Source organism: Balaenoptera borealis (genome assembly GCF_965194805.1).
Source record: "Balaenoptera borealis genome assembly, chromosome: 13".
Lineage (NCBI taxonomy): Eukaryota > Metazoa > Chordata > Mammalia > Artiodactyla > Balaenopteridae > Balaenoptera > Balaenoptera borealis.
This window is the reverse complement of record NC_138870.1, coordinates 89,121,320-89,138,432: the sequence shown is the minus strand read 5'-3', so window position 1 is coordinate 89,138,432 and position 17,113 is coordinate 89,121,320. Positions and strand designations below refer to the sequence as shown.

At 34.8% G+C, this 17,113-nt stretch overlaps 1 protein-coding gene across 11 annotated transcripts in view; it reads right to left on the bottom strand.

Moving 5' to 3' along the window:
* WASHC4 (WASH complex subunit 4) overlaps positions 1–17,113 on the bottom strand; it is a 71,088-nt gene that overhangs the window by 41,109 nt on the left and 12,866 nt on the right. For 10 of the 11 annotated variants that reach the window (XR_014233206.1, XR_014233207.1, XR_014233208.1 and 7 more), the window contains 10 exons: positions 16,196–16,319; positions 15,964–16,091; positions 14,970–15,130; positions 9,448–9,574; positions 5,360–5,485; positions 3,426–3,533; positions 2,765–2,911; positions 2,561–2,640; positions 1,107–1,212; positions 425–541 (listed from right to left, as the gene is read on the bottom strand). Coding sequence is in view for 7 of the 11 variants with exons in the window: in XM_082349862.1 (XP_082205988.1) it covers positions 425–541; positions 1,107–1,212; positions 2,561–2,640; positions 2,765–2,911; positions 3,426–3,533; positions 5,360–5,485; positions 9,448–9,574; positions 14,970–15,130; positions 15,964–16,091; positions 16,196–16,319 (1,224 nt within the window). In the remaining 4 variants the exon portion in view is untranslated. The remainder of the gene's footprint in view (positions 1–424; positions 542–1,106; positions 1,213–2,560; positions 2,641–2,764; positions 2,912–3,425; positions 3,534–5,359; positions 5,486–9,447; positions 9,575–14,969; positions 15,131–15,963; positions 16,092–16,195; positions 16,320–17,113) is intronic. The other variant, XM_082349858.1, reaches the window with a different exon arrangement.

Below are 17,113 nucleotides of genomic sequence, written 5' to 3'. Positions count from 1 at the left end.
ACTATACTGCATTCAAATTATCTGTTACACAAGTAATAGGCTTTATACTTTTAAATATAAAATATTTCAGTCATTAGCTTTCCAAATGAAATTCAATAAAACATTAATAGTTAAGTTACCTTAACTATATGACCATTAGCTGCAGACAGTAGTCAAACCAATTTTTGCATTTGCATTCTTCTAATAAACAGAACTTTAAATTCAAATATACTACTTACTAAAGTAAAAAAAAGTTTTCCAAATACCTAATCTGGATTTCTATATTAAAAATTAGGAATTAAAGACCAATTTAGCACAATAGTGATAGTTCCTCTGTGATTTACAATAACAATCTTAAATTTGTGAAAGCCTGCTTCAATCCAAAAAGTTTTTCTAAACATTGCATTCTAGACACGTTTTAAGCTTTTCAATCTCAAAATGTTACCTCATTTAAAATTTCCATGATTTCCTTGTCATAGCAATCCAGAAGTACTTCATAGGACTCTAAATGCCTTGCATGCATCATAGCAGGTACACAGTCACGTAAAGCACTGAACATGTACTAAGACGAAAAGTAGAATGTACATGAATTTAGAAAAATTACATCTCTAAATTATATTACAAAGGTTAATTATCTACCTTAAAAGACAAAACCTCAATCTGAAGGCTGTTTTTTTTACATATGACTATATTACTTTCCTAAGTAAGAGTCGAATTTTATTCTCTAAAGCATATACTTTAAGTATACAAAAAATTCACATTAACTTATCCTTTTCCTACCTTGATCATTCAAATACACTCATTTCCATAAAGAAATGGAAAGATCTGAACAACATATAACTTACTGACAAATAAGTCATATTATTTTGACACAAACTAAAACCCAGTGCAATGAGAATGATTAGGAATATGAGGGGAAGAGTGAAATATATATTAATTCATTAGTAGCAATATAAAATTTATCTACAGACTATATAAATTGTACTGAATATGCATAGCACTGTTAAAAAACGGCATCAGCAGTTTTAAAACACTTTATTAAATGATCTATTTTAAAATTAATTAAAGTGGTTTACACAGTAACTAAAAAAATGATGGGTTTATTCTTTACATTATTCTTTACTTACATGTAATCTGGCTGCATCAACAGCATTTTCATATACATCATCTAAATAAATTGGGAAGACAGCTCGATGCCAGTATAAAAAACAACAGTCACATTGTGTTTGGACTCTACAATGTAAAGTAATAATTAGTGGTACCAAAATTCAAGTAACCCCCAAAAATAATAAAAGGAATGACATTATATATCATAAGGGTAAAAGCTCTGTCTTACTCATTTTTTTGTATTCCTTACATCATTTAACCCAAAATTAGTATAGAAAAGCCACAAAATAAGTATTTTTCAAATTGAACAACATTAACAAAACACTCCAATACCCGACACTGTCAGAATTCTGCAAATACACTTCAGTTTTAAAGCATACTTAAGAAACAATATAGGATGGGATAGGGAGGGTGGCAGGGAGGCTAAAGAGGGAGGGGATATGGGGATATATGTATACTTACAGCTGTTTCACTTTGTTGTGCAGCAGAAACTAACACAACATTGTAAAGCAATTATAATCCAATATAGGTATTAAAAAATATATACAGATAACTTTTAGAGTTTAAAATAAATTTATTTTCAATATTATTTGATATGACTAGACTTACAAGACCTGCATCACATGCACCTGTCTCAAAGCTGAAACGGAGACCTTTCAAAAAACTGTGACCAAAACAATGACAACAACAACAAAAACCAGTCGCACTCAACCTGTCTATAATCTTTGCTAAGTGACTATTTCACACATTATCGGGCAACAAAATGATCATTAAATATCTTACAGTAAAGAAGGCTCAGTATTTCTACCAAGGGTGGAAAGTTAAATGCCACTAACTACAAAAATCTGAGCTTCTTAGAACAACAAAAACATCATGTTACAAATATGAGCATTAAATACAAATTGTGCTGAAACCTTAATTCGGCTGGGAATCAAAATTCAGAAGACCCACTTTCCCATTAAGAAACTTACTGCTTACTTAATAAAAAGAAAACAATAAAGCCAAAGGAGCTATATAAATAAGTCTTCCAAAACCTAATTCATCTTAATGACTGGCTAACCAACAATGTAATTCAAATTCATGCCCCAAATAAAATTACAGAAGACTATGTGATATGGCTCTAAGTCTCACAAATAGATGAAGTCTTGTTATAAAGCAGCAATTTTAAGTCCATCAGAGATACGCATCACAACAATCACAATATGTTCCAGGGTCTGCCAGATGCTCTAAGGGCTGTATCACATTTCTCATGTGAGTTCTTCCAAAAGCTACAGCCTTACTGTAGAAGCAAAGTCAAAGAAATATGATCGCTTGTCACAGTCTACTTTTAGTCATGCTAAAGAAGTTATGAACAGGAACTAATGGTCTACCTAAGTTATATTCCTTGTCTTGCTATCCTTTAAAAAAAAAAAAAAAAAGCCCTGATGTTTCCATTACCCCTATCTTTTGAGTATCATTACATATACCTACTTACCTTTCTCTAAGTTCACTGATAAGATCCAGCTTTTTCATGACTACTTGAAGTGGAAAGAGTTCTTCATCTTTAAATGTTTTCTATCAGGGAGGGGAAAAAGGCAGAGAAGTTGCACTTGAAGGACAGGTTTCTTAGGTCAGTAGTAAGGGAAGTGTGAAACCTCAGATCTCATTTTTATTCCATAAGAAATAGCAATACATTTACCATTTGTGTGCCAACACTTAGTGCCAAAGAAACAATAAGTCGTCGTTGCTTTGTGCTTGGTCCATTTAGAGTGTTTTCAGCCAAAACTAGAGCAGAAAGCACATCAAGACGCTGTTCACTATATTTTTTGTCAGAAATTACTCTTTTCTTAAAGATAAAAGAAAACAGGAAATATCAGCTTTAAATCTGAGGCAATAACAAAAGACGCAGAAGAAAAATTTCTCAGTTATCTTTTCCATGGTTCAACTTAAGAGCACTCAGACAAATACTTTCCCCGTTAAGCTTCTTGTGATAATGTTAGATGCTTTACTGCCATAACATTATCGCTGAGCACTGTCAGGGACAGCAAATTACTAGGCATACTTCAAAATTACCGTATTAATGTAGTAAGAAAATCATTTCTTAAAAGAAGATGCATCATATTTTTAAAATGCATAATATGTCATTTTTTAATAGAACTGTGTTAATGCTGCAAGTTCAGAGTAAAGATAATCCTGATCACTCTAAGTAAAATCATAAAATACCATGGAGATTATAACCAAGAATACTGTGTTTGAAGAAACGGAATACACAGGTTTAACTAGAAAACACAAATAAAACAACAGGAAGGGCACACTAGAAAGATAATATAATTATGCTGAATACATACTAACTTTCATACCTTGGCCACAGAAATAGAATTAAGAGCCTGATGCTGAAGATGCTGTGTTATATGTGAGACCGAATCAGCCACAACCAGGCTTCTCCTGTAGAACATATGTTCTATTGCCTAAAAAGAATCAGAAGTGATTTTATGAAAATCAACTTAAAACGTTTAGGCAAAATTACAGCATATCTTTATGACCTTGAGCTAGGTAAGACCTTTGTAAATGAGAGGCAAAAAGCACTACCATAAAGGATAAGACTGGTAAATTCAACTATATTAAATTAATGATTTCTATTTATCAAAAGTCACTATAAGGAAAATTAAAAGACAAGCCAACGTATGAGAAAATATCTGCCACACACAAGGGATTAGTACACAGAATATGTAAAGACACCAAACAAATTAAACACTTTTTTTTAAAAAAGGCAAAAATTTCAATAGATAACTGAACAAAAGACATGAACATATTTTTCACAAAAGAAACACAGTTAAAAGTATTAGACAAGATACCATCATTAACAATCAGGGAAATGAATGTTAAGTATAAAATCATTTATAAACACCAATGTGCACGTGCACACACACACAAACACACACAAAAGGCTGATGATACCAATGTTGGCCAGTTAGGGAACAATGGGAAGTCTAATATATTGTGGGAGGTGTGTAAACTGATAGAACTACTTTGGAAAACAATCTGGCATCACCTTGAAAAGCTGATTATGTACATATCACAGAACCCAGCAATCCACTCACAGGTATACAATACTTCAGAAAAACTTCTGCACAATTACACCAAGAGACATATACAAAAATGGCAACATTATTTATAATAGCAAAAACTGGAAAAAAAACCCAAAAGTCCATCCCCAGGAAAGCTACACAATAATGAAAATTAATGAACTACAGCTACTCATCCCAACATGGTTAAGTTCAAATAAAAAATTTTGAGTAAAATGAACCAAGCCAAAGAATACATGAAGAATACATTAATACAAATTTCAAAAACATAACTAAACAATGAATGGTTGATAAATTCATTCATATGTGGCAAACTAAAAAGAAACAAGGGAATGATAAAATTCAGGGCTGTGCTTCCTCTGAGGAGGTAGCATAGGATGCGATCAGGGAGGGACAACACAGGGGCTTTGAAAATATTGGTAACATTCTATTTCCTAAGTGGGATGATAGGTTTTTAAGTGTTTATTATTTTTAAAATTATGCTTATATATTAGATATAAGATACATATGCATCTATATATACACTTCTGTATTTGTATTTCATAAAAAATAACTGGTAATACCTTAAAGAAAAAAATGCTAAAAATCTAAAGACACAATCTCCAAACTATCTTTATTTCCTAACAAATCTAAAGCCACTATTAGCAGAAATTTACTAGCAAATCTTTATTTCAGTTTTTACAAAAGGTTAAAAGTGGGCTCTCCTGCCTGTAAGGAGTTTCTTTTTTTTATTTATACAGAGTATGCTAAGAAGCATTTTACCACATTTTCAAAAGTATTCAAATCCCAAAATTATAACACTTTCTCTAAATTACAAAATAAATAGCCTCCTGCTGACTAGCCTCATATACATTTGAATACTATAAAATAATATTAACGTCTCATGTATTTTTAAAACTCATGCAACATGCTTAAAAACTTCCGTGAGTAAAACTTTACCAATACTTAGGCTAACCTTTTCATTTTCCTTCTTTTCTCTTTCACTACATGTTCACTTTTAATAAAGTTTATTAGCCATTCATAGAAAATTACTCAGAAATTTCTTTCAGTGGCTAGTTCCGTTATCCAGCTGAGAGATAAGTACACTTTTCCATAATTTTTTTATTCTCATAATCAAGAAGTCAAATCTTAACCAAAAAAAAAAATCCTGCTTTAAGCTCGCATCATCTCTCAATTATAATGGCAAGGTAAAATAATCTAAAACCTACCTTGAGAAGTTCAACAAGCCTGCATAATGCCTTAACTGATGTTTTGGTCATTGGCTTTTGCATGGACATGTAGAGATTCATTGTGGTTTTAATAATGGTACTAATACTATATGCATATAAAAAGCCCTATAAAAAATAATATAAAACATTGATTATAATCACAAGAAAAGGTTACATTTCTTCAAGATTTCATTCTCTATGTAATAATAATTCTTCTTCAACTTGCCAATAACTAGTGTTTTTAAAGTTCATTTTAAAGTCAGCTCTTAAGATTTTGAAATATTCTTTCTTACACAATGTTACATATATGGTGGTTAAGTTTCAAAGCAGCCCTTAAAAGTTATGTAACCTATCACTTACCAGAAGTTTAGTACGGTTGACATTACAGCATATAACCACAGTTAAAGAATCTTTCCATTAAAACAAACCTTTCAGAGGAACGATTTGGATGTCAGGAAGATATCTATTCATCCTTATCTTACCTGTCAGGCAAGAGGATAAAGACTCCTATCTGCTGCAGTTTAAGACAAGAGCTGAGGACTCTAAGGAAGTAGGAATTGAAAAATGAGAAGGAGAAAGAGAGCTGCTCTCTGGCCAGTACAGATATCCAACAGTATTTCTCAGTTCCAAGCGAATCCCCGTTTCTTTTTCACCCAGGCCAATCCCTACTACCCATCTGCTACCATGTCCCCTGCTTATGCTGGTGCTATTCAGACTTTCTCTCCTTCCAGCCCAATAAGAACAGATTCTCTCCTATCCTTCTATTTATGAAGGAAGCCACAGGTCTTTTAAGGTTTAAAAAAAAAATTTAGTGCTAGTAAACCCAGGGAAACAATATAGAACACAAAACAGGAAAAAGGGTATTACCTCTCAAATATATTTTCATTTAGATCCAAAAAGGACACAGAGGAACATAATGATGGAGATTCTTTAGGTTTATAAAGAGGGACCAAAAAAGATACTTGTACAGTTTAGAGATGAACTACGTTATTGTGAATATATCCAATGAGCCAGGGCAGAAGCTATATGCCAGTGATCCTCAACCTTTTTCTCCTGCTCTACCATCAGTAACAATGGCTCACTAAAGGAGTGATACTCAACAGGGGGAGAGGGGATTTTTGTGAACCAATAATAGCTCTGTGGTGAAGAGATGGGATAAAATTAAGAGAACTAAGAAATAAGAGAGAAGGTAGCATCCTAAGCGGTGACAATAAGACCAAAGCTTGGGGCATACATGCAGGAAAGAGCCACAAGTCTTACCTTGTCAGCTACAGGACTATTACACCAGACTCTGCCCTAGTGCAGCATTGGGAAAAGTTAAAAAGCAGAGACAAGGAACAGCAAAAGTATAACTCTAAGGCAGGTAAAAAAAAAAAAAAGGGAGTTTCTTTTTTGTGGGGGAAAGGGGGCAGAGAACTCATGGACCAATAGCACACCATTCCTTGACGGTCATTAATTTGTGAAGGACATACAAGAAAGATGTATTTTAAACGTCTAAATGGGGAGGGGGGAGGTCTGGGGTCTGTTTCTGTTAACTGCAGAATAATTTGAACCAACCTTTCCACAGAAAACAACTAGGAAATCTGGGCAAAACATTTTTAAAATCTCTTGAAAAGCATCAAAGAGCTATCAAGAAAATAAGAAAATACAAGGCCAAGACCTGGGAGAAGACAGAAACCCAGAGACATGAGCCTGGCATTTGTGGCTGCTTTCCCACAGAGGCATCTGCCCATTCCCAAAGAGGGTAGTAAAGACAGAAGCCAAACGTATCTTTCAACAACCCCCACAAGGGAAGGAGGGTAAAAAATACGAGTTCACGGCCCATCAAGGAGGGGAGGGGGTCCTGGCAAATCACCTAGGCTCTGAGTTGGGTTCTTAAAAACTACCCCCTAGAAAGTAAGCGTGAACTAGAAAAGACAGCCATCACAGAATTTAGGTCCCACTTTAAGTCATCTCAATCCATGACTGGGCTGAGGTGATCTGGGTGCTACTTGTCCTAGACTAGCTGTGTATCAGAAGCAAAAATTAAATCCTCTCTGGAGGAAGAAAAACAATACCCAGATCCTCAATTATATCTACAGTTTTTCCATATACAACATGCGTTATTAAAAATAACAAGGCATACAAAGAGATAAGACATATCCAAAAACAAACAACGACAACAAAAAATAGCTAATAGAAAGATCTAGATAATGAAATTATTAGACACGGGCTTCAAAATAGTTATGTTGAATATGCTGAAGAAATAAAACACAAAATTATTTCATAAAAGAACTAGAAACTATAAAAAAGAAACAAACTGAAAAGTAAAATAATTAAAATTAAGAACTCAGAAAAAAATAAAAGAAGTCAGCAGATGGGTTTAATAGCAGGTTAGATGTAACAGAAAAAATAATTAGAACAGAAAGAGAATAGAACAGAAATAGTACTTAAAGAGTTAATGACTGAGAATTTTCCAGAAATTCCAGAAGCTCTACAAATCCCAAGCAGCACAAACACAAAGAAAACCACACATAGGTTCATCAAAGTAATATATCGCTAAAAACCAAAAAGTAAATCTTATAAGCAATTAAACAAAGACACATATTGAAAAAGCAACAAAACTGACAGCTGACTTCTCAACAAAAACAAAATTAAAAAAATTCAATGAAATACTAACAGGTATTCTGCAAGGAGAAAGATGAAGAGATGCAACAAGGATAAAAAACAACAGAATGGGTAAATATATGGGTAAATCTAAATGAATACTATTAAAAACAACAGCAACAATGCCTTGTAAAATTTAAAATATATACAGAATCAAAATACACAGCAGCAGCACAGGTGAGAGAGGGATAAATAGAATTAAAGTGGCTTAAGATTCTTTTACTGTCTGGAAAGTGGTGAAACTACTAATTTATATTGGAGTTGAATGTTCAGTAATGCATCTTAGTTATCTCTACAGTAACCACTAAAAAAAACAGTAAAATACTGAATTAACAAACCAATAGAAGGAAGAATGAAATAATAAAAATAATTCAAAAGAAAGCAAGAAAGGAAAAGAATAGGGACACAGAACAAGTGAGACAAATAGAAAGCAACTAATCAGGTGCTAATTTTAAATCTAAATATCAGTATTGACATATACAGAAAATGGTTTTATAGGGGAGAAATACAGGCTGCTTATAGGAGACACACATTAAATAAAGAAGTCAAACAGGGTGCAAGTAAAAGGATGACAACAGATGGACCATGTAGACCTTAATTAAAAGAAAACTGGTACAGCTATGTTACTATCACAAACAAAAGACCTATGACAAAAAGCATTACTAGAGATTAAAAGGGACATGTCACAATGATAAAAGGTTTGACTCACCAGTAAACTATAACAATTCTAAATGTTATGCACTTACTTTGTCTCAAAATATATAAAACAAAAGCTAACAAAGCTACGAAGGATAAATAGAAAAATCCACAATAACAGTGGGAGATTCTAACCCAGCTGTCTCAGTAACTGATAGAATATTCAGACAAAATCACTAACAAACAAAATCACTAATGACCCTACTTGATATATATAGAACACCACAACCAACAAAAGGCAAATTACATTCTTTTTACGTATACATGAAATGTTTGCCAAAGCTGTCCACAGGCTGGGCCACAATGCAAATCTCAACAAACTTCAAAATATTGGAAGTATTTTAGTATTGCTAGAAATCAATAATAAAAAGATAACTAGGAAACCCTCATGCATTTAGAAATTAAGAATTTTATTTCAAAATAACCAAGAGAGCAAAGTAGAAATCACAATAAATTTTTTTTAATATTCTGAACTAAAGAATAATAAAAATACAACACATCAAAACTTATGCGATACAGCAAAAAAGTCATGCCTTGGAGGGAGTGTAGAGAGTTAAATGCATATATTAGAAAATCTAAATTAATTAAGTCAAACAGATCCAAACATACATAACCAAATCAATTTTCAGTTTTAAAAACAAAAACACATCCTACCCTTTACAATTTATTCAAAGTGTACCTTCTGTACATTGGATTAACAAAGAAATGACCCCCCCCAAATATTCTAAGTAAGAAGATGCAACTACCTGTATAAAAACATTACATCTATTGGTGAGGTCTTCAGCAAATTTATCCATTCTCTGCTCTTTAGATAAAATAGATTCCATTTTCATCATCCATGAGCTCACAAAGACGTAGTAAGACTGTACATCTCTAACAAAGGAAAATATTGAGGTTATTCAGCACAGGAAAGAAAATTTACTTCCATTTCTTCATACTGGATGGAGTATTTCTCTGCAGCAGCCACTTCATCTTTCTTGTTTTCAATATATACATATATCATATATACAAATATAATTTACTTAAGCAGCAAATATTCACTGAATGCCTATACATGCCAGGCACTGTTTCTCAGTACTAAAAACACAAAAGGGCAGTAAACACAATAAAAAATCTCTGCCCCCGCGAAGCTTACATTCTAGAAAGGAGACTTGTATAATAAAGAAATCAGAAACGGAAACCTGTAAGATGTCAGATATGTGCTATGGAAAAAATACAGCAGGGAAAAGAGCCACTGGGGTGGTAAGTACAACTTTAAATACAGTGATCAAAGTAGGCTTATTGTAAAGCTGATTTTGAGCCAAGATTTGAAGAAGTTGAATAAGTAATCCATGCAAATATATAGATGAGAATTTTAGGAAAGTAAATAACAAATGCAATCATCCCAAAACAGCAGTTTTTCTGGCATGTTCAAGTAATAACAAAGAAGTCAGTATGACAGGAGCACAGAGGGCAGAGATGAGAACAGAAAAGATCAGAGAGGTACAGGGGTCAGGGGGTTGGAGGAATAGGAAAAATGGAGAGTGGAAAGAGGATTTGTGTAATGCCTGGTAGGGCAGTAAGGACTTCAGTGGAAAGCCTCTAGAGGATTTGAGTAGAGTGACCTACTCTAACTCTGAAGAGGATCAATATCACTTTGACTGGTATGTTGAAAATAAACTATAAAGGGGACAATGGTAAAAGCAGGAAAACCACTTAGGAAGCTCCTGTGATAATGCAGGAAAAAGGGGATGACAGCTTGAACCAGAGATGAATGGAAGTTGTCAGAATCTGAATATAAAAGCTAACCTTTACTGAATGCTTACTATATATGCCCAGCCACTGTTATAAGCACTTTACACAAATTAACTCATTAAACCCTCACATTAACCTTATGAGGTTAAGTATTACGATCTCCATTTTACAGAAGAGGAAACTGACACACAGAGAAGTAATGTGCCCAACATCATACAACTAGTACACAGCCGAGCCAGGACTTCAGCCCAAATCTAGGAAGCTTTCCCATCGTGGAAAAACTAAATAATATAATTCTACTATGCAGGCTGCTTACTAACACTAAATGACTGTATCAATGCATCTCAAATTAGTCAAGATGAGAACTTTTAGCCCACAAGCTATTTAAGCTATACTTCTTTATTTTAAAAACAATTAAGTTTAATTTTAATTAATTCAATCAAATCTGAGAAAAATTATTTCTTCTGAGCCAAGATTCCATTAGACAAAAGACACCAATAGCTGCACTTCTGGCTTTGCCTCAAATGGCACTAAAATGTATTATCTGACTTGTGGATGATTTGATTTAGAAGTCTGGAACACAGAGTAAGAGCAGAGTCCTAGGGCAATGCCTCCACTTTAAGAAGAGGCTGTGATCCGGACTCAAGCAGGGATACAATGCACAGAAGGGAACAGTAAAGTCACGAGCAGGGACAGAAGGAAGAGGCCTACAACAGCAATCAAGTTGATGGCAATAACATTAAGACATATCATAATCATAACATAACGTTACTGATTAAGTCAGTAACATTAAGAAGAAGGCTAGGGGCTTCCCTGGTGGCGCAGTGGTTGAGAATCTGCCTGCCAATGCAGGAGACACGGGTTCAAGCCCTGGTCTGGGAAGATCCCACATGCCGCGGAGCAACTAGGCCCGTGAGCCACAACTACTGAGCCTGCGCGTCTGGAGCCTGTGCTCCGCAACAAGAGAGGCCGCGATAGTGAGGGGCCCGCGCACCGCAATGAAGAGTGGCCCTCACTTGCCGGACCTGGAGAAAGCCCTCGCACAGAAACGAAGACCCAACACAGCCATAAATAAATAAATAAATAAAGGAGTTCCTTTAAAAAAAAAAAAACCTGTTTAAAAGAAGGAGGCTAATACACAGTCAAGGGCAGTCAAGAATCACTCAGTTTTAGATCACACTACATGGGATAAAGCAGAGGTTTGTCTGTCACTCCACCCATCATTCCTACATCCAGACACCAGATAATCTTTATCTCCTGTAAATATATAAAAATGAAACTGCTTCAAGTTTTAAAAAGCCAAGTTAATTGACAAAGTGAGTCCAAAAAGGGTCCTGTCAGATTGTCAGCTTCATTTCAAAGTACAAACAGGAGAAACACTAGGGAGAAAGAACAAATCTCCTGTCCTAATATAAAGCACTCAACAGTGTCAACACTTGTACGTCAACTGAGGGTTTGAAAGAAAGGTTCATACCTCTACCCTCCAAGGGCAGTATCCCCAGCATCAAAATGGTTGTGAATAAAAAGCAAAATGCAACAACCTACAAACCTTGGACCCTAGTCAAAGAGGTGGCTGGGGCACTTGGCCACGTGGGGTCTAATGTATGGTGCAGAGGCAGGAAAACTGTCCCCCACTGCTTCCTCCTCCTCCACAATGAACTCTGGAGCCTGACTGGGACAGCCCTTAGTCACTTCCTCAACTTTTTCTAAAATGTCAGACAAAGCTCATGCTGATCACACCATCTCCTCTCTCCTGGGTTTCACTTTAGTGTTGTGAATTTTAGGTTTCTTTGGCAGTTATGAGGAGAATGAAAAAGACATTGCCCCCTTCAGCTCAAAGGAGCTCTACAGTGACTGCAGAGAGGTATGTTTTTGAAATTAAAGAATTTAGAAATATTGAAATGTTATCACACGGGGGAGGGGGGGGTCTTTGAAAGTCAACTTATTCAATCTTTTACATAATAAGACTCAGTTCCTCCAGCACCTTGGACTGATGGTCATCTGTATTCTGCCTACGTAGCTCTAGTGAAAGGGTACATTACCTCTCAGGGCAGCCTACACAACTCTGCCACAAAGGCTCTAGAGTAGGACGGGCGTGGGTTTGCATGCCTTCTCTGATACGTTCCCAGCTGTGTGACCTGGCAAAGTTCATTTCTCTAAGCCTCATTTTCCTTATCTGAAAATGGGATAAAAATATAGAGAAACACTACAGAGTAGTGTTAAGAGCTTGTGCTCTAGAGTTGGACTTCCCAGCTCTGCCACGTATTAGCTGTTTCAATTTGGGTAAGTTCAATCTCTCTGTGTCTCAATTTTCTCACCTATAAAATGGACGTGACAACAGTACCTACCCTCATAGGATTTTCTGATGATTAAAAAAGATGATACACATGAAGTTCCTGGAATAGTTTTTGACTTATAGAAAGCACAGGGTAAATATTAGTTGTGACTTTGTTATTTCCCATATGAGAAGACTGTTACAGGGTTTACAAAAGACAATGTGTTTAAAGCCTTTAGCATAATGCCTACTACATAGTTATAAGCTTAATAATGTTGGCAATTATTACTAATATCTGTCACCTTCATCTTTTGGTTCTAATTCAACTTCCTGGAGCCACAGAGATCAAATCTGTTCCCTCTTCAACCTGAATGCCCTTCAAATATTTAAAGAAATCTAATACATCATTCCTCAGATTTCTCTTTTAAAGGCCAAACTATATAGAGACTTTTCAATGAGTCTTCAAAGGTCATGGTTCTCAGATCTAACAACCTGATCAGGTTCATCTGGAGATGCGACAGTTTGTGGCCCTCTTAAAATGAGGCACCACCAAACACTCATTATAATCTGACCAGTAAGAATTTAATGGAACTACCAATTCCCCTAGCCTAGATATTGTAACTACTAGTTTCCATAACTTGGGTATAGTTATTAATGTAATCTAAGTATGAACTGACAGTTTTAGCAACTGCATCATACTGTTAAAGAATATTAAGTCTCTGGTAACTAAAACATACACATCTTTTTTTAAATTACTGCTACGAAGCCTGGTCCTGTCTCTCCATCCTACTGAGTTCACCTCTTTAATCTAAATCCAATCTTATGTCTTTATCCCTCCTCAACTCTGTTTCAGAATGTACTGGAGAGCCCTGAAATCTCTGCCATGAGTAGTCCTGCCTGAATTGACTTGTCACTCTCCACTGACTTTAATTATAGGACTTGGGAGTACTAAGAGATGCTTTAGGGGATCTCGTATATTCCAGATATACTCCTCTTTGCCCCACTGTACAGGAGTGACCCAATTTCCCCTCAATAGTCAAGATTAACAGAAAGTAGGTAAATATCCCTATTACCCTTTAACCACGTTACAGTTAAAAACTGTCCAGTCGGGACTTCCCTGGTGGCGCAGTGGTTAAGAATCCGCCTGCCAATGCAGGGGTCACGGGTTCAGTCCCTAGTCCGGGAAGATCCCACATGCTACGGAGCAACTAAGCCCATGCACCACAGCTACTGAGCCTGTGCTCTAGAGCCTGTGAGCTACAACTACTGAGCCTGAATGCCACAACTACTGAAGCCCACGCTCCTAGAGCCCTCGCTCCACAACAAGAGAAGCCACCACAATGAGAAGCCCGCACACTGCAATGAAGAGTAGCCCCTGCTCGCCGCAACTAGAGAAAGCCCGCACACAGCAACAAAGACCTGACACAGCCAAAAATAAATAAATAAATAAATTTATTAAAAAAAAAAAAACAAAAAACTGTCCAGTACAGGGTCACTGGCAGAGTCCTGTGTCGCTTCACTTAAAATCTTCATCCCAGTCAACGTGAAATTTTAGCAGTATACTCAAGTGACAATGTACAGTAAATTTAATTGTTAAGGCTATGTGATGAGAACATGGGGGCTCATTATATTATTTTCTCTATTTTGTGTATATTTGAAATTTTACATAGTAAGATAAGCTAAAAGATGTAAGTATCAGAAGAAACTAAGAGTTAAAAGTGTTCTTTTAGGAAGCAGGACGAAGGCACAGGGGGGAATGGGGCAGAGGACAATCATTTTTTTCCTTTGAACCTTTAGTACTTTTTAACTTCTTAAATATGTGCATACATTACTTTCATAAAAAAAAAGAAAAAAAAGGAGTGCATTAAATTAAAGTCAACTCCTGCAAAAATCAACATTGAGTCATGTACACACAATGTTCTAAATGTCATCAACTGGCATCTACTGCAGAGACTTCACTTTACACACAAAAATATTTAATGCACCTGACAAAAAGTATATGAATGTATGCACACATATCTGTATTTCCATAAAGTATAATTTGCCTACATCTTAAATTGAGTTTAAGCCTGAAACATTTAAAACAAAAAAACACTCCTAGAAAATAAATCTCCTAGAGATTGCCCAACGTTTTCTCTGGTAATCAGTAACTATGTCTGATCTTGTAATTCAAATGCTTCCTGCATATTTACAATCAGTGTAAGATCTGAAAATATAAACTATCTAAATAGTTACATTATGGGTACTTATAAAACCTACTTGGTAAGTGACTGAGCTTTCTGCTGTAGGAAAGTATCTCTGTATATTTTAATGGCTTGAAGACTTTTTCTATCCAGAAGTTTGGCAGCTGCTGGTATTTTCTGGATCAAAAAATTGTCAGGAAACCAAATAATATTAGCAGTCAGAGTGATGGCTGGTACCTGAAATAGGAAATGAAAGAGGAGGGAAATCATTAAATGCAGGTTAAACAACAAACTGTTTAATAATCCCACAACATGCAATGGAAGACAACCTATTTCACGAAAAATAATGATAAAAAGATACTCATTAATATGAGACAAGTTATGTTAATGTGGCACAGAGTAAAGGCATTCCTATACCTGTTGTGGAGCATGACACTAATTTTATTCTGCCTAAATATTAAACAACACACACACATACACTTACACAGATTTTCAGATGAATAAGAATATGCAAAAATTAAACAGAAACTTGAGTCTTCATGACCTTTACTTTCACTCTATTTTAGTGAAAAAATACAAAATAAATATTCAAGATGGCTGGGTTCTCATGGTCACATATCACTTGATTCTATACACCATCTAAATTTTCAATTTTGAAAACAGGTGCCACATCATGGAAACAGCAAAGACAAAGAAAAAAATTGTTTTAAATTTTTTCCTACTTCAATAATGAGAATGGGTGGCAAGAAGAGAAAGCGAAGGAAAAGAAAGAGAAAAAAGTAGTAATAGCAAGTTAATGTATAGGAAAAAATGTGGAAAAGCATCCACTAATATGTATTTCTACAATGTGGAATTATGGGGTATTTTCATTTACTATGTTACTTATTTCTGGAATGCTTAGATTTTTTTAAATGAATATTATGATATTATTTTTGTAATGATTATTACAAAATATTACAAAAATTATTATTTTTGTAAGCAGGAATAAAATACATTTTAAAATACCCAATTTTATCCAAAATCTTTTCCATCTATTCAAATTGAAAAAAATAGAAGTTGCAAGTTCTTACCTTCTTACAAATGTCCAATAAAGACTTATAAAACTTTTTATCAACAGTTCGAAAAATCTGAAAGTGCAATACAAACAGTCCACAAATTCCTACATACTTGTCTCTCTGGTCAATTTCAGAAGGTTCTCCTTATAAAACAATAACATGAGAGAAAAACAGAATATACTTAAAATTCTGCTTTAAAGGAAATGAAAACTTTTAAATGAAAACCAAAAAATGCATGTTACATTACCAAGTTTGGCTTCTACATTTGCAAAAATTGAGCGAATACTATGTGCAAATTCTTCAGCAAAAGTGCTATTTTTTGACACAGATACTCCTCCATTGAGAGAATCAAACTGCTGTTCTATACAGGCCTAGACAGGAAACATTTAGAGAAATTTACACTCTCATAAGCTATTATGACTTCATATGCTATTAAACAGATTTAAATATAGAGTGATAAACTCCTACATTCATCATTTTGATTTTACTAACACTGAGGCTCAGGTTTTTACCTTAACCTAATATCTAAATCCTTCTAAATGGGAAATGTATACATACGTACTTATACATTTGAGTACCCCTTATGTGAAAGTAATAAAACTGAACCAAAATCTATAATTCTACATGAAGAGATACAAACAAGTGATGCTTGGTGATGTATAGAAGGTGTATCTGATGAAGCATGGGAAAGCATGCTTTATTATTTTAATTTGCACTTTTAAGAGGAGACTTTATTTTTTCTGTTTACAATTACTTTCCTAACACTTTATTACACTTTATTACATTATGTGTAGAAATGGCTCCTGGAAAAACAATCAACAAAAAAATTCTCCTGAAATTAACAGATTAACAGTTAAATTGGTGTAAACAAGAGTTGTGATCATTCTGTAAAAATTGTGATCATCTAAAATATAAATTAAAGGTAACCTTGAAGCAGATTTTAAATGGAACATACAGTTGACCCTTGAACAAGTGGGGGTTAATCCCCGTATAATTTAGAGCTGGCCCTCTGCATCCACGGTTCCTCCACACACTTGCATTCAGCCAATCGTGGACTGTGTAATACTGTAGCGTTTACTATTGAAAAATATACATATATAAGTGGACCTGTGCAGTTCAAACCCATATTGTTCAAGGGTACTGTAATGCAATTTCTGGTGGATAC